This window comes from Bubalus bubalis, chromosome 16 (assembly GCF_019923935.1).
Source record: "Bubalus bubalis isolate 160015118507 breed Murrah chromosome 16, NDDB_SH_1, whole genome shotgun sequence".
NCBI classification, from domain to species: Eukaryota; Metazoa; Chordata; class Mammalia; order Artiodactyla; family Bovidae; genus Bubalus; species Bubalus bubalis.
This window is the reverse complement of record NC_059172.1, coordinates 33,893,114-33,916,300: the sequence shown is the minus strand read 5'-3', so window position 1 is coordinate 33,916,300 and position 23,187 is coordinate 33,893,114. Positions and strand designations below refer to the sequence as shown.

The 23,187-nt window shown below is 43.6% G+C and overlaps 1 protein-coding gene and 1 pseudogene across 1 annotated transcript; both read left to right on the top strand.

The window, feature by feature from the left end:
- The first annotated feature begins 10,749 nt into the window (after positions 1 to 10,749).
- LOC102403582 lies at positions 10,750 to 12,010 on the top strand (annotated as a pseudogene).
- Positions 12,011 to 16,696: 4,686 nt separating this feature from the next.
- On the top strand, positions 16,697 to 18,032 carry LOC112579441 (RNA polymerase II subunit A C-terminal domain phosphatase SSU72-like). Its single transcript, XM_044928964.2, has 2 exons — positions 16,697 to 17,412; positions 17,512 to 18,032. Exon 1 carries the CDS (start codon positions 16,800 to 16,802, stop codon positions 17,382 to 17,384), a length of 585 nt encoding a protein of 194 aa, XP_044784899.2. The 5' UTR covers positions 16,697 to 16,799; the 3' UTR covers positions 17,385 to 17,412; positions 17,512 to 18,032.
- The last annotated feature ends 5,155 nt before the right edge of the window (positions 18,033 to 23,187 follow it).

Genomic DNA, 23,187 nt, shown 5'->3' with positions numbered 1-23,187 from the left:
CATTCACTCTTGCCATCTCCTGTTTGACCACTTCCAATTTGCCTTGATTCATGGAACTAACATTCCAGGTTCCTATGCAATATTGCTCTTTACAGCATCGGACCCTGTTTCTATCACCAGTCACATCCACAACTGGGTATTGTTTTTGCTTTGGCTCCATCCCTTCATTCTTTCTGGAGTTATTTCTCCACTGATCTCCAGTAGCATATTGGGCACCTACTGACCTGGGGCGTTCCTCTTTCAGTATCCTATCATTTTGCCTTTTCATACTGTTCATGGGGTTCTCAAGGCAAGAATACTGAAGTGGTTTGCCATTCCCTTCTCCAGCGGACCACATTCTGTCAGACCTCTCCACCATGACCCTCCTGCCTTGGGTGGCCCCAGGGGCATGGCTTAGTTTCATTGAGTTAGACCAGGCTGTAGTCCTAGTGTGATTAGATTGACTAGTTTTCTGTGATTATGGTTTCAATGTGTCTGCCTTCTGATGCCCTCTTTCAGCACCTACCATCTTACTTGGGTTTCTCTTACCTTGGACGTGGGGCATCTCTTCACAGCTGCTCCAGCAAAGCGCAGCTACTGCTCCTTACCTTGGATGAGTGGTATCTCCTCACCGCCACCCCTCCTGACCTTGAACGTGGAGTAGCTCCTCTAGGCCTTCCTGCGCCTGTGCAGCCAGCGCTCCTTGGGCATGGGGTTGCTCCTCTTGGCCGCCACCCCTGACCTCGGGCATGGGGTTGCTCCTTCCAGCCGCCGCCCCTGGCCTCGGGTGTAGGGTAGCTCCTCTCGACTGCTCCTGCACTGTTGCAGCCTGGTACTCTCGGCCACCGCCCCTGACCGTAGACGTGGGGTAGCTCCTCCCAGCCGCCGCCCCTGACCTCGGACCAGAAGCATCCTAAGATACTGGTAAAAGGAACGTCCAATGATGGAGATCAGAACTCAGCATCTTGGGACCCCACACACCCCAAGTGAGACCTGAAAATGCCTTAGGAATGAAACCAGCAGCACTCTGCTGCTGCTGCTGCTAAGTCACTTCAGCCACGTCTGACTCTGTGAGACCCCATAGATGGCAGCCCACCAGGCTCCCCTATCCCTGGGATTCTCCAGTCAAGAATACTGGAGTGGATTGCCATTTCCTTCTCCAATGCATCAAAGTGAAAAGTGAAAGTGAAGTCACACAGTCATGTCCGACCCTTCACGATCCCATGGACTGCAGCCTACCAGGCTCCTCCATCCATGGGATTTTCCAGGCAAGAGTACTGGAGTGGGGTGCCATTGCCTTCTCCGACCAGCAGCTCTCAGTCCTGGCTGAATTCTATAGGTAACATCCACAGCTCCATGTAAATGATCTCTGAGTTCTGATCATCTCCTCTAATCTGTCTCCGACTTTCCAGGCAAGGAAGCCCCAGGTGCTGCAGAGTTTGAGAGGAAATGTGGGCCCAAGCAACCTTTTAAGTTAAGTTAAGTCATGTCTGACTCTTTATGACCCCATGGACCGCAGCACGCCTGGCCTCCCTATCCATCACCAACTTACGGAGTCTACTCAAACTCATGTCCATTGAGTTGGTGATGCCATCCAACCATCTCATCCTCTGTCATCCCCTTCTCCCCCTGCCCTCAATCTTTCCCAGAATCAGGGTCTTTTCAAATGAGTCAGTTCTTCGCATCAGGTTTTACTCACATACTATTCCCTTTTTGGATGTGGAACTATTCCACTTTTTTGGATGTGGAACATTTTTTTTAAGTCTACTGAATTTGTTTCAATACTGCTTCTTTTTTTTTTTTTTTTTTTTTTTTTTGGCTTTGAGGGATGTGGGATCTTACCTCCTTTAAGCAGGGCTGAAACCTGTACCCCCTACAATGGAAGGTGAAGTCTCAACCACTGGACAACCAGGGAAGTCCCTCAATTGCTTTTTTCTAACTCTACAATAGACATCAACTTCTACAGTTCCATTGAGACATATACCACTAGATCAAAATATAAACAATAAATTCACCACCATTAAAGTTCTAACTTCCCAATATTTTTTATATTTTTATAACCTATAGGGCTTCCCTGGTGGCTTAGCAGTAAAAGATTCACCTGCCAATGCAGGAGATGTGGGTTTGACACCTGGATTGGGACGATCCCCTGGAGAAGGAATGGCAACTGACTCCACTGTTCTTGCCTGGGGAATCCCATGGAGAGAGGAACCTGGCCATCTACACTACACAGTGTTGCAAAAGAGTAATAAACAACTTAGCAACTAAACAACAGAGAGGACTCTTAAACAATGTTCCAAAACCTTTTTATTTCAGTACCATTCTTTTTAATTTATTCAAGTACACTTTATATTTTTTAAGTAAGTAAATTCTATTTTTAATTTCTTTTACACTGCAAAAGAATACAATGTTGTATTAGCTTCTACTGTACAACAAACTAAATCAGTTATATATATATATATATATATATATATCCACTTTTTTAGGATTCTTTTCCCATATAGGTCATTGGAGACTTTCAGAGAGTTCTTTGTGCTAGAGTAAGTCCTTATTAGTTAACTATTTTATACACTTTATATTTTGTAATTCATCACTATAATCTCTCCATCTAAGCACCTGCAGCATTTTATTTTATTTTATTTTATTTTATTTTATTTTTAAACTTTAAAAAATTGTATTAGTTTTGCCAAATATCAAAATGAATCCGCCACAGGTATACATGTGTTCCCCATCCTGAACCTTCCTCCCTCCTCCCTCCCCATACCATCCCTCTGGGTCGTCCCAGTGCACTAGCCCCAAGCATCCAGTATCGTGCATCAAACCTGGACTGGAAACTCGTTTCATACATGGTATCATACATGTTTCAATGCCATTCTCCCAAATCTTCCCACCCTCTCCCTCTCCAACAGAGTCCGTAAGACTGTTCTATACATCAGTGTCTCTTTTGCTGTCTCGTACACAGGGTTATTGTTACCATCTTTCTAAATTCCATATATATGCATTAGTATACTATATTGGTGTTTTTCCTTCTGGCTTACTTCACTCTGTATAATAGGCTCCAGTTTCATCCACCTCATTAGAACTGATTCAAATGTATTCTTTTTAATGGCTGAGTAATACTCCATTGTGTATATGTACCACTGCTTTCTTATCCATTCATCTGCTGATGGACATCTAGGTTGCTTCCATGTCCTGGCTATTATAAACAGTGCTGCGATGAACATTGGGGTACACGTGTCTCTTTCCCTTCTGGTTTCCTCAGTGTGTATGCCCAGCAGTGGGATTGCTGGATCATAAGGCAGTTCTATTTCCAGTTTTTTAAGGAATCTCCACACTGTTCTCCATAGTGGCTGTACTAGTTTGCATTCCCACCAACAGTGTAAGAGGGTTCCCTTTTCTCCACATCCTCTCCAGCATTTATTGCTTGTAGGCTTTTGGATCGCAGCCATTCTGACTGGTGTGAAATGGTACCTCATAGTGGTTTTGATTTGCATTTCTCTGATAATGAGTGATGTTGAGCATCTTTTCATGTGTTTGTTAGCCATCTGTATGTCTTCTTTGGAGAAATGTCTATTTAGTTCTTTGGCCCATTTTTTGATTGGGTCATTGATTTTTCTGGAGTTGAGCTGTAGGAGTTGCTTGTATATTTTTGAGATTAGTTGTTTGTCAGTTGCTTCATTTGCTATTATTTTCTCCCATTCTGAAGGCTGCCTTTTCACCTTGCTAATAGTTTCCTTTGATGTGCAGAAGCTTCCCATTTGTTTACTTTTGCTTTTATTTCCAATATTCTGGGAGGTGGGTCATAGAGGATCCTGCTGTGATGTATGTCAGAGAGTGTTTTGCCTATGTTCTCCTCTAGGAGTTTTATAGTTTCTGGTCTTACATTGAGATCTTTAATCCATTTTGAGTTTATTTTTGTGTATGGTGTTAGAAAGTGTTCTAGTTTCATTCTTTTAAAAGTGGTTGACCAGATTTCCCAGCACCACTTGTTAAAGAGATTGTCTTTAATCCATTGTATATTCTTGCCTCCTTTGTCAAAGATAAGGTGTCCATAGGTGTGTGGATTTATCTCTGGGCTTTCTATTTTGTTCCATTGATCTATATTTCTGTCTTTGTGCCAGTACCATACTGTCTTGATAACTGTGGCTTTGTAGTAGAGGCTGAAGTCAGGTAGGTTGATTCCTCCAGTTCCATTCTTCTTTCTCAAGATCGCTTTGGCTATTCGAGGTTTTTTGTATTTCCATACAAATTGCGAAATTATTTGTTCTAGCTCTGTGAAGAATACCGTTGGTAGCTTGATAGGGATTGCATTGAATCTATAAATTGCTTTGGGTAGTATACTCATTTTCACTATATTGATTCTTCCAATCCATGAACATGGTATATTTCTCCATCTCTTAGTGTCCTCTTTGATTTCTTTCACCAGTGTTTTATAGTTTTCCATATATAGGTCTTTAGTTTCTTTAGGTAGATATATTCCTAAGTATTTTATTCTTTCCGTTGCAATGGTGAATGGAATTGTTTCCTTAATTTCTCTTTCTGTTTTCTCATTATTAGTGTATAGGAATGCAAGGGATTTATGGGTGTTGATTTTATATCCTGCAAATTTACTATAGTCATTGATTAGTTCTAGTAATTCTCTGGTGGAGTCTTTAGGGTTTTCTATGTAGAGGATCATGTCATCTGCAAATAGTGAGAGTTTTACTTCTTTTCCAATTTGGATTCCCTTTATTTCTTTTTCTGCTCTGATTGCTGTGGCCAAAACTTCCAAAACTATGTTGAATAGTAACGGTGAAAGTGGGCACCCTTGTCTTGTTCCTGACTTTAGAGGAAATGCTTTCAATTTTTCACCATTGAGGATAATGTTTGCTGTGGGTTTGTCATATATAGCTTTTATTATGTTGAGGTATGTTCCTTCTATTCCTGCTTTCTGGAGAGTTTTTATCATAAATGGATGTTGAATTTTGTCAAAGGCTTTCTCTGCATCTATTGAGATAATCATATGGTTTTTCTTTTTCAATTTGTTAATGTGGTGTATTACATTGATTGATTTGCGGATATTGAAGAATCCTTGCATCCCTGGGATAAAGCCCACTTGGTCATGGTGTATGATCTTTCTAATGTGTTGTTGGATTCTGATTGCTAGAATTTTGTTAAGGATTTTTGCATCTATGTTCATCAGTGCACCTGCAGCATTTTAATCCTCTGTCATATTTGCCTTGCCTGTCTGAACAAAGAGGAACTCAGAAACATATTATATTTTCCTCAAAATGGGTATTCTGGTGAAAATAATATCAGCTGGATAACACATTTCTATCTTCAGAAGAACATTCAACACTACCTAAAAACCTACTTCAATTTGGTGTTCCCATCACATGAAATGAGAGCCTCAATAGATTATCCCCTTCAGTTACCAATCCTGACCCTGAGTACCCACCAGCAGCAGAAAAACTAATCATAAAGCCCAAGGAATCTACCAGAAAAGAAACCCTCACGTTCCTACCACCAGCACTGCCACATGCAGATATATACACATAATCACCTGTGGTGAAAGAAAATTGAGTGTTTCTAAATTACTACCCTCTCTCCTCTTCAGCAAGTCTTCTTATTTCACTTCAACATCTCTCTTGACCCCACATCTACTCCACCTGTCCAGAGCCACAACCCTTCTCCTGGGTCCACTCTTTACCTCAGGAATTACTGTACTAACTGATATATCTCCAGGTCCACCTTTCACTCCAATATGCCTACAATGTATAGAGAAAGTCATCTACTTGGTGACATAGCAAATAACCTAATTCAATCATGCCAACTCCCTCTCCTTTATTTTCTCCTTTAAGATACACAGGCCTTGGTGTTACTGCTGATCACAACCAAGAATAATTCATTTCCCAATAGTGAGGATGCACTTTCAGAAGAGCATAATACTCAGAACAATGAATGTTAAGCATGAACAAAATTCTCTTGAGGAAAGAATGCTTTTCTCCCTGGAATTTATATCAGTTCACTTTAGTTCAGTGGCACAGTCATATCCAACTTTTTGCGACCCCATGGTGTGCAACATGCCTTGTGTAGGACTTCCTTGTCCATCACCAACTCCCAGAGCTTACTCAAAATCATGTCCATTGAGTTGGTGATGCCATCCAACCATCTCATCCTCTGTCGTCCCCATCTCCTCCCACCTTCAATCTTTCCCAGCATCAGGGTCTTTTCAAATGTGTCAGTTCTTGGCATCAGGAGGCCAAAGAATTGGAGTTTCAGCTTTAGCATCACTCCCTCCAATGAATATCCAGGACTTATTTCCTTCAGAATTGGCTGGTTGCATCTCCTTGCAGTCCAAGGGACTCTCAAGAGTCTTCTCCAACACCACAGTTCAAAAGAATCAATTATTCGCACTCAGCCATCTTTATATGGTCCGACTCGCACATTCATACATGACTCCTGGAAAAACCATAGCTTTGAGTAGACAGACCTTTGATGGCAAAGTAATGTCTCTGCTTTTTGATATGCTAAATTTTTCAGGTTTTTTTTTTTTCCCAAGGAGCAAGCATCTTTTAATTTCATAGTTGCAGTCACCATCTGCAGTGATTTTGGAGCCCAAGAAAATAAAGGCTCTCACTATTTCCATTGTTTCCCCATCTGTCTGGTTCTAACTGTTGCTTCTTGACCTGCATACAGGTTTCTCAGGAGGCAGTAACAGTGTCTGGCACTGAATTTTGTCAAAGGCTTTCTCTGCATCTATTGAGATAACCATATGGTTTTTACTTTTCAATTTGTTAATGTGATGTATTACATTGATTGATTTGCAGATATTGAAGAATCCTTGCATCCCTGGGATAAAGCCCACTTGGTCATGGTGTATGATCTTTTTAATGTGTTGTTGGATTCTGATTGCTAGAATTTTGTTAAGGATTTTTTTACATGGAGAAGAGAAGAGGGAGGAGGGATTTAGAGGTGACCCGAATGAGATGAGGTGGAATCAATAGAGGACAGAGTGGGCTAGCCAGTAATCACTTCCTTATGTGCACTCCACAACTGGACCGCTCAGAGATGTTCATGGAGTTATACAGAGAAGAGAAGAAGGAGGAAGGAGACAGAGGTGGCCAGGAGGATAAAAGGGGGGAATGAAAAGGAGGGAGACAGATCCAGCCAGTAATCAGTTCCCTAAGTGTTCTCCACCGTCTGGAACACACAGAAATTCACAGAGTTGGGTAGAGTAGAGAGGGGGGAGGAGACACAGGCGACCTGGTGGAGAAAAAGGAGAGTTCAAAGGGAGAGAAAGCAGTCAAGCCAGTAATCTCACTCCCTAGTGAAAAATGGGTCCTGAAGATTGGGTTCTTAAAGGTACAAAATTGGTAACAAATACATAAAAGCAAAAATTAAAAATCTAGAGTTTGTAATTTCAAAAATATGATGTTAAAGAAAAGAAGAAGGGAAAGAAAGCGAGAAAAAAAAAAAAAACAAGGTCGCAAAAATTATAAAGAAAATAGAGGTACAAAATTGATAACTAATACCAAAAAGCAAAAGTTAAAAATCTAGAGTAGAGTTTGGAATTTCAAAAATACAATGTTAAAAAAAGAAGAAAAAGAAAGAGAGAAAAAAAAAAAAAAAACAAAGTCGCAAAAAATTATAAAGAAAATACTAGTACAAAATTGATAACAAATACCAAAAAGCAGAAATTAAAAATCTAGAGTAGAGTTTGGAATTTCAGATATACAATGTTATATAAAATAAGAAGAGAAAGAAACAGAGAGAAAAAAAAAAGTTACAGAAATTATAAAAAAAACTATAGGTACAAAATTGATAACAAATACCAAAAAGCTAAAATTAAAAATCTAGAGTAGGGTTTGGAATTTCAAAAATACAATGTTAAAGAAAAGAATAAAAAAAAAAGTCAAAAAAATTATGAAATATATATATATGAAGTTTGCTTTAAAAAAAGAAGGATCTTCTTTTTTTGCAAAGTAATAGGTTATAAAAGTGAAAATTAAAGGAATAATAGAGGACTTAAATTTTTTTTTTAATTAAGAAAAAAAAAGAAAGAAAGAATGATCGTAAAAATAGTAAAAATATATCTAGGACTTTCTCTGGTTTTGATGTGAGTATTGTGGGTTCAGTTCATTTTGGGCTAGTTCCTTCATCTGACATATATTTCTCAAGATCTATAGGCCCCTTCCTATGTAGTTGGTACTAACCACAGGGTTTTAATCTATTGCCTGTAGCTTCCAAGGCGGTTCCCTCTGTTTTAGCTTCTTCTGTTTGCTGGTCTCTTCTGTTTGTCTGGTTTCCACCCTGACACAAAGGGGACCATGGAGGACACTTTTTTTTTTTTTTAGGCTCACTTGTTCAGTCGCACTGTGGGGAGGGAGGGAGGGATGCTGCAAACAAATAACACTGGCGTGTGCTCGCAGTGCCTCAGCCACACTGGGTCTGCCCCCGCTCACAGTGCGCGTGTAGCCTCCCTGTCCACACTGCTCAGGTTCTAGGTTGCTCTGCCAGGAACCATCCGTGGCCGGCCCTGGGCTGCCTGTACCTACCAGGTCCAAGCCGCTCAGGTTCAGGCACTCTGGTAGTCCTCAGAGGCCCAGACTCGGTTGGGCCTGCGTTTTGTGCTCTTCCCAGGTCCGAGCAGCTCAGGTGATGAGGTGTTTGGTGAGCGCGATTGCTGTGACTTATCGCCTCCCCGCCGCTCATTTATCTAGGTGTACAACCGGCGCACCTTCTCAGGCAGATGTTGACCGTCCAGACCCCCAAGAAGTTTTAGTTAGCAAAGAAGCCTGCCTACAGTTTTATAGATAATGTCTCTCTGGGGCTGCGATTGCCCCCTTCCGGTTCTGGCTGCCTGTCACCGGAGGGGGAAGGTCTGCAGCCGGCTATCTCTGTTCAGTCCTTTGTTCCGTGTGCGGGCCTGGTGGTGTCTTAGGTTAGGGCTGGCTTTTCGCGTGGTAGATATCCCAGAGTCTGGTTTGCTTGACCAAATTATTTCACTCAGATAGCGCTCAGGGTATTCAGGCCAGATCTTTACTCTAAGTGATGCAGCCGGCACCGCTCCTCCCTGCCCAACCCCCTCTTGCTAGTGGCGTGTGCAGGCGTCTGCGTTGCTTCTCCGCTGGGGGAGTTACTGTAGGGCTCGCAATCTGCGGGTTTTAATTGTTTATTTATTTTTCCTCCCTGTTATGTTGCCCTCTGCGCTTCCAAGGCTCAGCACAGATGCGGCAGTGAGAAGGTTTCCTGGTGTTTGGAAACTTCTCTCTTTTTAAGACTCCCTTCCTGGGATGGAACTCCGTCCCTCCCTCTTTTGTCTCTTTTTTTGTCTTTTATATTTTTTCCTACCTCCTTTCGAAGACTTGGGTTGCTTTTCTGGGTGCCTGATGTCCTCTGCCGGTATTCAGAAGTTGTTTTGTGGAATTTACTGGGTGTTTAAATGCTCTTTTGATGAATTTGTGGGGGAGAAAGTGTTCTCCCCATCCTACTCCTCCGCCATCTTAGCTCCTCCCCTCTATGCCTGGAGTTTCTTTGACAAGATCTTTCTCTTTTGAATGTCCTGCTTCCCTTGTATTCTTGATGCCCTGTTTTGAACAAATTCTCACAGCTTCCAAGTATCAATCGAGGCTCAGAAACCCCTGCTTTGAGTCAGTTGCTCTCAAACCTTGGTGTACATTGCAATCATCTGAAGGGCTTTGTACATCCCAGATCTCTGGGCTTCACTCCCAGATTTTCCAGTTTGGTGGCCTGGGGTCCAAACTTACTTTACCCTACATTCTGGGTCAATGTTAATGTCCTGGCTTTGGGACTCATACTTGGAGAAGATCAAGTGTGTTCACTGAGGTAGGATTCCTTCAGTGTGACAATCACTACAATTGACAGAGGCACAGAGACAAAAACTCTGTGAGTTTCTAAATGGATGCTTCTTCTGAACGATTTTGAAGAGACAAGACTATGTCTCCTTACTGTTTGGTGTACAGTTCATAATTTTTAGGTCTATAACCTTGATAGGTCACCTCTCCAAACTGACAAAAGAAATGGAATTTAAAATTGCTATATTTCACTATAGAGTGTTCAGAGAGAGCTGTACTTGACAACATGGGAAAGCCGTGGAGGTGGCTCCAGTCCCTGAAGGAACATCATGAACTCAAGAAAATCAGATGGAGGATGTGCATGTTTTGAAACTCCTGCAACACTAACAGGAGGGATGTTTTCCAAACAGTTGCTTTGTACACTGGTGAATCATGCTATTCTTTATGGGAAAAATTATGTGCTTCCCCTATAATTTAACAAAATTACAATTCTAGATTATCAATTGTAGGAAATAAATATGAAACAACTCTTGCAATTATACATATAATTAATTTACTCTAAGTTTGAAAACTTCAAACACACTTTTCACATGCATGTTCTCTGGTCAGTAGAGAGAATGATGAAAAGCTTGGAAGTAGCCTGGACACATTGTCTTATATGCATAGTAGCCTCTTCCAAATGTGGCCGAGAGAATGAAGTGGAGACTACAAAACACTCCCACCAGGGATCCAGACCAGGGTGGAGAACAGACGTTCAGGTAATTGAATTACCAAACTTAGCCTCATATACACAGGCACATACAGGGTTAACTGTACCTGGCAAAGGACTCCGGGGTGGCAAGGAAGCCGGATGGGCATCTCCTGGTAGTTGAATTGGGTGATTGGATCACCGGGTCGTTCCAGTCACGCCACTAGGTCCATTATCTAAATCCAATCACTCAAGAATTAAGCCAGTCACCAAAGAGGTCTCTGCCCACCTTGGGCCCATGCCTCCACATGAAGGCCTTCTCTCTTCTCTGATTCAAATGCTCATTTCAAAAGTGGACCCAGCCAGTCATCTCCCTGCCTTCAGAGTCCCCTCAGACCCTGAAGTCCTCCTGTCTAGCTAGAGTCCCAAGAGGCTGCAGCCATGCCCTCCTCCCCACTCAGGGTGGCTGTGGTCTGCATGAGCAATGTCAACAGGAGCATGGAAGCCCATTGCATCCTCAGCAAGAATGGGTTCCATGTCAGGTCTTTTGGAGCCAGATCCCACGTGAGGCTCCCAGGAGGGGCACGAAAGCAACCCGTTGCTCTACGACTTCTCCACGTCCTATAAGAAGATGCACAGCGACCTCTCCTCTAAAGACCAAAAGCGCTACAAAAGGAATGGAGTCTTACACATCCTGAAAAGAAATGAGAGAATCAAGCCTGGCCCAGAAAGGTTTCAAGAGTGCCCAGCTCCCTTTGATGTCATCTTCACCTGTGGGCAGAGGGCCTATAACTGGGTGGTGGCCGACCTGTGCGCCAGGGATCAGGAGACCTGGCAGCCTGTGCCGGTCATCAACGTGGACATAGACGACACCCTGGAGGCAGCCAGCCTTGGAGCTTCCATCATCTGTGAGCTCTGCCAGGGTCTCCAGCAGGCAGATGACACGCAAAGTCGTCTGGCTGAACTGCTCCAGGCAGCGAAGCAGAAAACAGAAAGGAGCTTTCTGCACATGGTCTGCTTCTACTGAGGAAGCATCTTGGCTGGATTCAGCTCATTTGTCAGTAATAACCCGTGCCTGGACTCTTGAGCTGCTAGGTATTTTCTGGGAGAGGCTTCTTCCGTTTCTGCTAAAGGCTATCTGTGTATGATCTGTTGTCAGGTACACCCCACCTAGTGAAGGAGGTGGGGGACAGCATCACATGGCACGGGGAACATGAAACACCCATAGACATGCCAACCCTTCCAATGTGGGGAATGATGGTGTGGAACTGGACCTGGAAGGAAGAACTCAGCGCTCACAGGGTTCTGCAAGGAGGTTAATCTCGAGAACTTTCTTTACTGGATGGACTATCAAGGATGATCACAGAGCCTGGGACAAGCAATGCAGTGAAGGATATTCTGAGAAAAAGGAACAGTGTCTATATATTGATCTATATGGATACTAATTTCCTTTTGTCCTTTCGGCATGGTGTATCAATACTACTGGTTGTTTTTTCTTAAGTGGGATGGGAATACATTGAATGGAAATTATATTGAATTAGAAATATTTTTGCTTTTAGAGTGTTTGTCTTTGATGAATGCCTACTTTATTAGAAACTCAGGGTAGACCATGTGTGGCTTTTTTAGGGGAAAATCCAAGCATGATTTGTTTAATCCAATGGCTTATTTATGAAAAAAAATTAGAAATCATGACTCAGAGGGATGGTATGGGGAGGGAGGAGGGTTCAGGATGGGGAAAATGTGTATACCTGTGGCGGATTCACGTTGATATATGGCAAAATCAATACAATATTGTAAAGTTAAAAAATAAAAAAAAAAGAAGAAAGAGGAAAAAAAAAAAGAAATAAACATAGCCCATGGTCACATTTTTACTAAAATCCAAGCCCTATCTGTTGAACTATGTAGCGTATTTAAATAAAACAAAATGAAATAAATCAAAATAAAACTCTTTAAGAAAAGGCGTCTTCTCATTTGTCATCGGGGATGGGTATCTTGATTTCCTTTTTTCAAAGCCTATAAATCCCATGTAGAAAAGCATCCTTTTCTCTTGAGCTTTACTTCTCGCTTCAAACATTCACTGTTTTGTGTTTTGTGCTCCTCTGAAAATGGATCCTCATTATTTGGCAGTGAAACATTCTTGGTTCTGACCAGCTGTGCCATCAAGTCCTGTGTGACTCACAGGAGAAAATAAAGGAGAGGTAGTTGGGATGGTGAATTAGTTTACTCACTATCAGAAAGTAAGTGTGGGCTTTGTTATCTGTGTAGGTGGCATGGAGTGCCATGGATCTGGAGGGATCAGGGAGTACAGGACATCCTGAGGACAGGAGTGCACTAAGGAGTAGGGAGGTGGCTCTGCATAGGAGAAGCTGTGGGACCAGAGGCAGGTGTTGGAGTTGAAAAGACAAGACGTGATGAAGAGAAGGGAGAGGGATGGATATAGAAGCACTCTCAATTTCTGTCTTTCCCCACATGTGAGCAGGTGCATCTATATCTGAAAGGGGCAGTGGTAGGGAGATGACGGTTTTCTTTCCTGGTAGAGTCAGTGGTATTCAAGATCAGTCTCTTCCCTGAGGGTGGACAGTCATGGTCAGGAATGGAGAGGGAGTAGGAGTCAGCTGAGATCATCTTTTCCAATGATGGGACCACAAAATTGAAGTAGGGAGATTTAGGAGCCCCTTGAAAGAAAGAGAAATGATTTGTCCAGGTGACCTTATTTTGCCAGAAAATCCATATGCAGAAAAAGCTGTTGCTTGAATTCCTGTCCATAGGGATATGCAGGAGGCAAATATGAGAGAGTACAACTGGTTCAAAGTGCTGTAAATGTTACACAGGAGAAACTATAGTAATGTCTCTTAACATAGTAAGTATCCATGGAAAAATAAGGGGAATTGAACTGGATGAAATGGATGCTGAAGCATAGTTTGTCTAAGAGCTTTTAGAGTTGAAAAAATAAACAAAAGATTGGAAGGTGGGTGGTTGAAGGTTGGGGAATATTCTACTTTGGATTTTGATGTAGTGGCAGAGATTTGGGTGGAAGTATGGAAGCTCCTGTCACAGGGGAGTGTGAAGAAAAAGGCAGCTGGGGAAGAAGTGACAATACAAATGTTTGTTGGTGTTGAATGGGTGATGTGTGCACTTGTAGGGCTTGTTAAGTACTTGACCTATATCTATTGATTTTACATCCAGAATTGACAGAATATGGGTTCCTCAGAGTGGTAAGTCCAGAAAGACAGAGAACAGAAGAGATTTTGCCTACAGGATTGAATAAAAAAGAAAGAAAAGAGGTAGTAATCATAAAAAAGATGTTGACATCATTCAAAAGAGAACTGACGCTAAAGGAAATCAATCTTCATATAAATGAAAAATATTCAAGGTTATCTCAAGCTGAAAAAACAGGGATGGTGTTCAGTTAAATAAGGCTCAGAATTGGCAGAAAATGAAGGGAACCCTGCCCTGTAAGGTCTCCTCTACCAGCACTGCAGACATCAGGAAGGCTTATGAAGTGACACAGGAGCACTGCTCTAGCACTAAGAGCTCAAGAGTTGACAGCCACTGTGCTGGCACGCTGAACAAGAACCCCACTTCCCCACCCTGAGTCTCAGAGAGAAATTCAGGAGCACACAAAGCAGATCAGAAGCAGAGGTTTTCACCACTGTGTGACCCTAGAGCCATCCTATGAAGAGAAAGGACCATGATGAAATAACTTCCTCCTGTAGTATCATGAATGTAGTTCAGGCTCTGAGATCTTTCTTCTCTCTCTCTCTGTTTTTCCAGGCAGGATGAGTTAGGTCTCAGGCAGTGACTGTTAAAAAACATTTTCACATCATATTTGAGAGCTGACTACCTTTTCAGGTATGCCTGGCCTTTTCTCTAATCTGGCTTTTCTCTTCAGAATATTAAACCTCCCATCTAGAGGCAATGCTTCTCAGGGACTTCCGAGGTCCAGTCAAGTTTCTGAAATCCCTGCTATTAATCTACTTGCTCTCAATCTTTAGTGCACATCCCTGCGATCCAATTCAGTGGTCTGGGAGTCCAATTCCCAGGTTAAACAAGCTCCCCTTCAGTTCATGTTGATGCTCTGGGGGTCACACTTTGAGTAGACTTGGGCTGTTTACTGACATAGGACTCTGCACTCAGAGAATCACTGCAATGGACTGAACACTCAGTCTGTGGCTCTATGAAGAGATCTTCACCCTCGCCATTTTGAAGTGACAGCATTAAGTCTCCTTAGTGGTCAATGTCCCGACCTCAAGTTTAATATCTGTACGGTTGCTTCATCAGCTATGCAAATGGAGAACTCAATGAAAAGGCTTCTATTTTGAGTATGGAGCGGGAAGACTGAGCTGCTTTTGGAGACAAGATAAGGGAGGAGGATCTGCTCGGTTTGCTCCAGAATTCTGATGAATTGAAGAAGAGAAAAAGGAGAAAATGTGGTGTTCTTGCAACTTGTGAAACCCTATCAAATGCCAGTCATATTTTCCAGATGTTGCTTTTGACATTGGTGCATGCTTTTCTTGACTGATGGGAAGAACCATGAATGCCTTCCTAGGATTTAGCACAACTGTTCTCAGTTCAGTTCAGTTCAGTTCAGTCGCTCAGTCATGTCCGACTCTTTGCCACCCCTGGCTGTAGCACGTCAGGCCTCCCTGTCCATCACCAACTCCCAAAGTTCACTCAGATTCACGTCCATCGAGTCAGTGATGCCAAGCAGCCATCTCATCCTCTGTCGTCCCCTTCTCCTCCTGCCCCCAATCCCTCCCAGCATCAGAATCTTTTCCAATAAGTCAACTCTTCTCATGAGGTGGCCAAAGTACTGGAGTTTCAGCTTTAGCATCATTCCTTCCAAAGAACACCCGGGACTGATCTCCTTCAGAATGGACTCGTCAGATCTCTTTGCAGTTCAATGGACTCTCAAGAGGCTTCTCCAACACCACAGTTCAAAAGCATCAATTCTTCAGCACTCAGCTTTCTTCACAGTCCAACTCTCACATCCATACATGACCACTGGAAAAACCATAGCCTTGAATAGATGGACCTTTGTTGGCAAAGTAATGTCTCTGCTTTTGAATATGCTATCTAGGTTGGTCATAACTTTTCTTCCAAGGAGTAAGCTTCTTTTAATTTCATGCCTGCAGTCACCATCTGCAGTGATTTGAGCCTCAAAAATAAAGTCTGACACTGTTTCCACTGTTTCCCTATCATTTTCCATGAAGTGATGGGACCAGATGCCATGATCTTCATTTGCTGAATGTTGAGCTTTAAGCCAACTTTTTCACTCTCCTCTTTCACTTTCGTCAAGAGGCTTTTCAGTTCCTCTTCATTTTCTTCCATAAGGGTGGTGTCATCTGCATATCTCAGGTTATTGATATTTCTCCCAGCAATCTTCATTCCACCTTGTGCTTCTTCCAGCCCAGCGTTTCTCATGATGTACTCTGCATAGAAGTTAAATAAGCAGGATGACCATATACAGCCTTGATGTACTCCTTTTCCTATTTGGAACCAGTCTGTTGTTCCATGTCCAGTTCTAACTGTTCCTTCCTGACCTGCATATAGGTTTCTCAAGAGGCAGGGCAGGTGGTCTGGTATTTCCATCTCTTTCAGAATTTGCCCGATTATTGTGATCCCCACAGTCAAAGGCTTTGGCATAGTCAATAAAGCAGAAATAGATGTTTTTCAGGAATGCTCTTGCTTTTTTGATAATCCAGCAGATTTTGACAATTTGATCCCTGGTTCCTCTGCCTTTTCTAAAACCAGCTTGAACATCTGGAAGTTCACGGTTCACAACTGCTCTGCCGGACTATCAATTCTAATATGAAAATCTGGGGAACAATCACTGTGATTCTTGCATCATTGGATTAGGAGGATCAGGAATCTCAAAGACCTTTTCCACATGCATGTCTTCAGCTCTTTAGAAGGCTGGTGAGAAGCCAGTGAGTAGTCTAGTTGTTTTGCCTGATACCAAGTATAGCCCCATAAATACAGGCACAGATGGAGTTAACAGGAGAAGGAAAAATGCTCAGGAAGGGGTGGGGTTTGGGTGGGCACACAGTGACATTGAGGTTGGGTGATTGCATCAATGGAATTGTTCAGAAACCAACACTGGGTTCTCTGCTCCCAGCCGATCATTCAAATCCAATCAGTCAAGAGTTAAGCCAATCATCATTCAAGATTTCCCCTCCCACTGAGGATAAGTGCCTCCATATAAATGCCTTCTTTCTTTTTTGACTCTAACACTCCTTGGAAGAGCTGGACCCAGTTGGTCATCCCCTGGCCTTCAGAGTTCCCTCAGCCCCTGAAGTCCAGGCGTCTGGCTGGAGTCCCAAGTGGCCGCCACCATGCCCTCGTATCCGCTCAGTGTGGCTGTGGTCTGCATGAGCAACATGAACAGGAGCATGGAGGCCCACCGCATCCTCAGGAGGAAAGGATTCCGAGTCAGGTCCTTCGGAGCTGGGTCTCGAGTCAGGCTCCCAGGAAGGGCACGCAACCTCCCCGTGGTTTATGATTTCTCCACCACCTATGAGGAGATGCGCAAGGACCTTGTGCGCAAAGACCGACAATGCTATAACAGCAACGGCATCTTACACATCTTGGGAAGAAACGAGAGAATCAAGCCTCGCCCAGAAAGATTTCAAGAGTGCCGAGATCGCTTTGACGTCATCTTCACCTGTGAGGAGAGCGTCTACGACAAGGTGGTGGAGGAGCTGTTGGTCCGAGAGCAGGAGACCTTCCAGCCTGTGCACGTGATCAACGTGGACATGGCTGACAACGCGGAGGACGCCACGCTTGGGTCTTTCATCATCTGTGAGCTCTGCGAACGCCTCCAGCAGGCAGACAACCTGGAGGACTCTCTGGTCGAGGTGCTCCTGGCAGCCGAGCGGAAAACTGGCAAGAGCTTTCTGCACACGGTCTGCTTCTACTGAGGATCTTGTCTGCTTGCAGCTCCTCTTGGTAAGCACTTGTGTCTGGACATTGGGCTAGGTGGTATTTTCTGTCAGAAGCGGCTTCCAAGGCCTTTCTGCTAAAAGCCATCTACATGACTTTTTCCAGATACGCTCCAGCCTGGGAAGGAAGTGGAGAAGCAAATCTTTTTCTGCCAAAGTAACATGAACGCCCTGGAGGCATCCAAACCCTTCCATGGTGGGGGACGATGGTATGGATTCTTGACCTGGAAGGAACACTTCAGGGCTCACAGGACTCTGCGAGGAAGTTAACCTAGAGGACTCCATTATCCACATCAAGAGACCAAGGTTTACAATGGACCAGTGATGCCTTGAAGGACATTCAGGGAAGAAGAACAAACAAACCCCACACCATTTCCATTGCATCATTTCTTTTTACTTCATCATTTTAATACAATTTCCTTTTGTAATTTTTGTATTGTGCATTAGTATAAATGAATTTTTCTTTTTAGCGAGATAGGATTATATTTAATGTTTGGACTTTAGAAGTCTATTTTTAGTTTAGAAACTCAGGTTTGATAATAGTAGGCATTGATTGCTAAAATTTGAGCATAATCTGTTCAATTCAATATTCATTAAATGAAATAAAAGCTTCTAGTTTATAGAAAATGGATCTCCTAATTTTTTGTAGGGGTTGGATCTTACAAAAGGAGCACCTTGGTTTCTTACTGTTCAAGCTGAATGAATTCCACAGGGTAAAGCGCTCTTTCCTCAAGTGGATTTTCTTCATGCATAAAAGGTTCATTGAGTGTTGAACTCCTCTAAACGTGGATTCTCACACGCTAGTAAAGTAATGCTCAAAATTCTCCAAGCCAGGCTTCAGCAATACGTGAACCATGAACTTCCAGATGTTCCAGCTGGTTTTAGAAAAGGCAAAGAAACCAGAGATCAAATTGCCAACATCTGCTGGATCATGGAAAAAGCAAGAGAGTTCCAGAAAAACATCTATTTCTGCTTTATTGACTATGCCAAAGCCTTTGTGTGGATCACAATAAACTGTGGAAAATTCTGAAAGAGATGGAAATACCAGACCACCTGACCTGCCTCTTGAGAAATCTATATGCAGGTCAGGAAGGAACAGTTAGAACTGGACATGGAACAACAGACTGGTTCCAAATAGGAAAAGGAGTACATCAAGGCTGTATATGGTCATCCTGCTTATTTAACTTCTATGCAGAGTACATCATGAGAAACGCTGGGCTGGAAGAAGCACAAGGTGGAATGAAGATTGCTGGGAGAAATATCAATAACCTGAGATATGCAGATGACACCACCCTTATGGAAGAAAATGAAGAGGAACTGAAAAGCCTCTTGACGAAAGTGAAAGAGGAGAGTGAAAAAGTTGGCTTAAAGCTCAACATTCAGCAAATGAAGATCATGGCATCTGGTCCCATCACTTCATGGAAAATGATAGGGAAACAGTGGAAACAGTGTCAGACTTTATTTTTGAGGCTCAAATCACTGCAGATGGTGACTGCAGGCATGAAATTAAAAGAAGCTTACTCCTTGGAAGAAAAGTTATGACCAACCTAGATAGCATATTCAAAAGCAGAGACATTACTTTGCCAACAAAGGTCCATCTATTCAAGGCTATGGTTTTTCCAGTGGTCATGTATGGATGTGAGAGTTGGACTTTGTAGAAAGCTGAGTGCCCAGCCATTAAAAGAATACATTTGAATCAGTTCTAATGAGGTGGATGAAATTGGAGCCTATTATACGGAGTGAAGTAAGCCAGAAAGAAAAACACCAATACAGTATACTAACACATATATATGAAATTTAGAAAGATGGTGACGACAACCCTGTATGCAAGACAGCAAAAGAGACACAGATGTATAGAACAGTCTTTTGGACTCTGTGGGAGGTGGGGGGGATGATGTGAGAGAATGGCATTAAAACATGTATAATATCATATAAGAAATGAATTGCCAGTCCAGGTTTGATGCAGGATACAGGAAGCTTGGGGATGGTGCACTGGGATGACCCAGAGGGATGGTATAGGGATGGAGGTGGGAGTTGGGTTCAGGATGGAGAACACGTGTACACTCGTGGCAGATGCATGTTGATATATGGCAAAACCAATACAATATTGTAAGGTAAAAGATAATAATAATAACAATTTTTTAAATTAAAAAAAAAAAAGAAAGCTCAGTGATGAATAATTGATGCTTTTGAACTGTGGTGTTGGAGAAGACTCTTGAGAGTCCCTTGGACTGCAAGGAGATCCAACCAGTCCATTCTGAAGGAGATCAGCCCTGGGTGTTCTTTGGAAGGAATGATGCTAAAGCTGAAACTCCAGTACTTTGGCCACCTCATGCGAAGAATTGACTCATTGGAAAAGACTCTGATGCTGGGAGGGATTGGGGGCAGGAGGAGAATGGGACAACAGAAGTTGAGATGGCTGCATGGCATCACTGACTCAATGGACGTGAGTCTCAGTGAACTCCGGGAGTTGATGGACAGGGAGGTCTGGCGTGCTAGGATTCATGGGGTGGCAAAGAGTCGGACACAACTGCGCAAATGAACTGAACTGAACTGAAACTTGGATTCTATCTATAAGGAAGTGAATCATCTTGGGTCTGACCAGCAATGACACCTAGGCTTGTGTAACTTACAGGAGAAAGTAAAGGAAAGGGGAGTTTGCCTGGTTGAATGAGGTATCTTGCTATGTCAGAAGGTTCATGTGGACTTTATTTACAGAGCAAAGGCAGGATGGAGCAAGGGCGTACCTGGAGGCATGGGATGAGCTAGTAAAGGTTTTCCCAAGGAGAAGCGTGGATTGAGCAGTAAGGTGGACGCTCTGGACAGGGGGAAAAGCCATGGGATCATAGGAAGATGATGGAGTTGAAAGGACAGAACATGCTGAAGAGGAGAGAGAGGGAAGAATTTAGAAGCAAAGTCAGTTTTCTGTCTTTCCACACTGGTGACAGGGTGTACCTATCCATGTGGGGCAGTGCTGGCGGTAGGGAGGTGAGGGTTTCTTTCCAGGTAGATTCAATGAGCTTCAAGGTCAGTCTTTCATCTAATGTTGAGGCAGTCAGGGCAGGATTGGGAAAGGGATCAGATGGTGTGTTGACATGATCATCTCCAATGATGGAAACACAAAATGCAAATAGGGAATGTTGGAAATTTCTCTCCCTTTATAAGAGAGAGAAATGATCTGTCCAGGAGATCTTACTTTTGTCAGAACATTCACTGGAAGGAATTGAGAAAATATTTTTCATTGATTTCCTGTCTGTAGAGGAATGGAGGAGGCAAATATGATAAAGCATGTAAAAGTGCGGCTGGTGTTCCAAAGGAGTGACTCCAGTGAGGAAACTCAACATAGAAAGTGTCCATGGAAAAGTTAAAGGGAATGGGACTGGATGAAATGGATGGTGGGACATGGTTTGTCTAAGAGTCCTTAGAGCTGAAAAAATAACAAAAGATTGGAGGGTTGACAGTTGAAGGTTGATGAGTGTCCTGCTTCAGATTTAGATGTAGTGCAGAAATCTGGATGGAACTTGGGAAGTTGCTGTCTTGGGGGAGGGTGTAGACAAAAGCAGCTGGGCAAATGTAACAACACTGAATATCTTTGGTATTGAATGGGTGATCTTTGTGCTGGTTGGGTTTGCTATGAATGGGACCTGTTCTAGTGACTTCACATAAAGAATTGTCAGGAGAATAGGAACCCTCTCATTGACATATGGACGACGACCCCGAGGATGCCACCCTTGGGTCTTATCATCTGTGAGCTCTGCAAATGCCTCCAGCAGGTGGACTACCTGGAAGACCCTCTGGCTGAGGTGCTCCTGGCAGCCCAGTGGAAAACAGGCAAGAGCTTTCTGCATACGATCTGCTTCTACTGAAGATCTTGTCTGGCTTCAGCTTCTTAGTCAGTAAGAACCTGTGCCTGGACATTGGGCTAGGCAGTATTTGCTGTGCAAGGATCTCATAGCTCTTTTTGCTAAAAGCCTATTTTTTTTCAGGTGCACCCCACCCAAACAAGGAAATGCAGGGGAGAAGCGTTATATGGATAAAGGAACTTGAATCACCAGGAGCCATCAAAAACCTTCCAAGGTGAGGGATGATGGTGTGGGGACTTGACTTGGAGGGAACAGTTCAGTGCTCACATGGCTCTGCAAGGAAGTGAACCTGAAGAACTCTCTTTTCAGATCAACTAACGAAGGCTTATAATGGAGTGGTGGGTGTGTTTTGTTCACTATAATCAGGAAAGAAGAGGGGAGGAGCCAAGATGGCGGAGGAGTAGGACGGGGAGAACACTTTCTCTCCCACAAATTCATCAAAAGAACATTTAAACGCCAAGTAAATTCCACAAAACAACTTCTGAAGGCCAGCAGAGGACATCAGGCACCCAGAAAAGCAACCCAAGTCTTTGAAAGGAGGTAGGAAAAAATATAAAAGACAAAAAAAGAGACAAAAGAGGGAGGGACGGAGTTCCATCCCGGGAAGGGAGTCCCATCCCAGGAAAGGAGTCTTAAAAAGAGAGAAGTTTCCAAACACCAGGAAACCTTCTCACTGCCGAATCTGTGCTGAGCTTTGGAAGCACAGAGGGCAACATAACAGGGAGGAAAAATAAATAAACAATTAAAACCCGCAGATTGCGAGCCCTACGGTAACTCCTCACAGCGGAAAAACAGCGCAGACGCCTGCTTCCGCCATTAGCAAGTGGGGGCTGGGCAGGGAGGCGCAGTGGAGGCTGCATCACTTAGGGTAAGGACCTGGCCTGAATACCCTGAGCGCTATCTGAGTGAAATAATTTGGGCTAGTAAACCAGACTGTGGGATATCTACCACGCGAAAAGCCAGCCCTAACCTAAGACACCGCCAGGCCCGAGCACGGAACAAAGGACTGAACAGAGATAGCCGGCTGCAGACCTTCCCCCTCCGGTGACAGACAGCCAGAACCGGAAGGGGGCAATCGCAGCCCCAGAGAGACATTATCTATAAAACTGTAGGCAGGCTTCTTTGCTAACTAAAACTTCTTGGGGGTCTGGACGGTCAACATCTGCCTGAGAAGGTGCGCCGGTTGTACACCTAGATAAACGAGCGGCGGGGAGGCGATAAGTCACAGCAATCGCGCTCACCAAACACCTCATCACCTGAGCTGCTCAGACCTGGGAAGGGCACAAAACGCAGGCCCAACCGAGTCTGGGCCTCTGAGGACTACCAGAGTGCCTGAACCTGAGCGGCTTGGACCTGGTAGGTACAGGCAGCCCAGGGCCGGCCGCGGATGGTTCCCGGCGGAGCAACCTAGAGCCTGAAAAGTGTGGGCAGGGAGGCTACGCGCACTGTGAGCGGGGGCAGACCCAGTGTGGCTGAGGCACTGCGAGCACACGCCAGTGTTATTTGCAGCATCCCTCCCTCCCAACAGCGCGACTGAACAAGTGAGCCTAAAAAAAAAAAAAAAAGTATCCTCCACACGCCAGTGTTATTTGCAGCATCCCTCCCTCCCAACAGCGCGACTGAACAAGTGAGCCTAAAAAAAAAAAGTATCCTCCACCATCCCCTTTGTGTCAGGGCGGAAACCAGACACTGAAGAGACCAGCCAACAGAAGAAGCTATAACAGAGGGAACTGCCTTGGAAGCTACAGGCAATAAATTAAAACCCTGTGGTTACTACCGACTACATAGGAAGGGGCCTATAGATCTTGAGAAATATAAGTTGGACCAAGGAACTAGCCAAAAATGAACTGAACCCACAATACTCACAACAAAACCAGAAAAAGTCCTGGATATATTTTTACTATTTTTACAATCATTCT

What these genes read in the sequence shown, in the direction of transcription:
- LOC112579441 (XM_044928964.2), top strand. Translation starts at nt 16,800, where the DNA reads ATGCCCTCGTATCCGCTCAGTGTGGCTGTGGTCTGCATGAGCAACATG.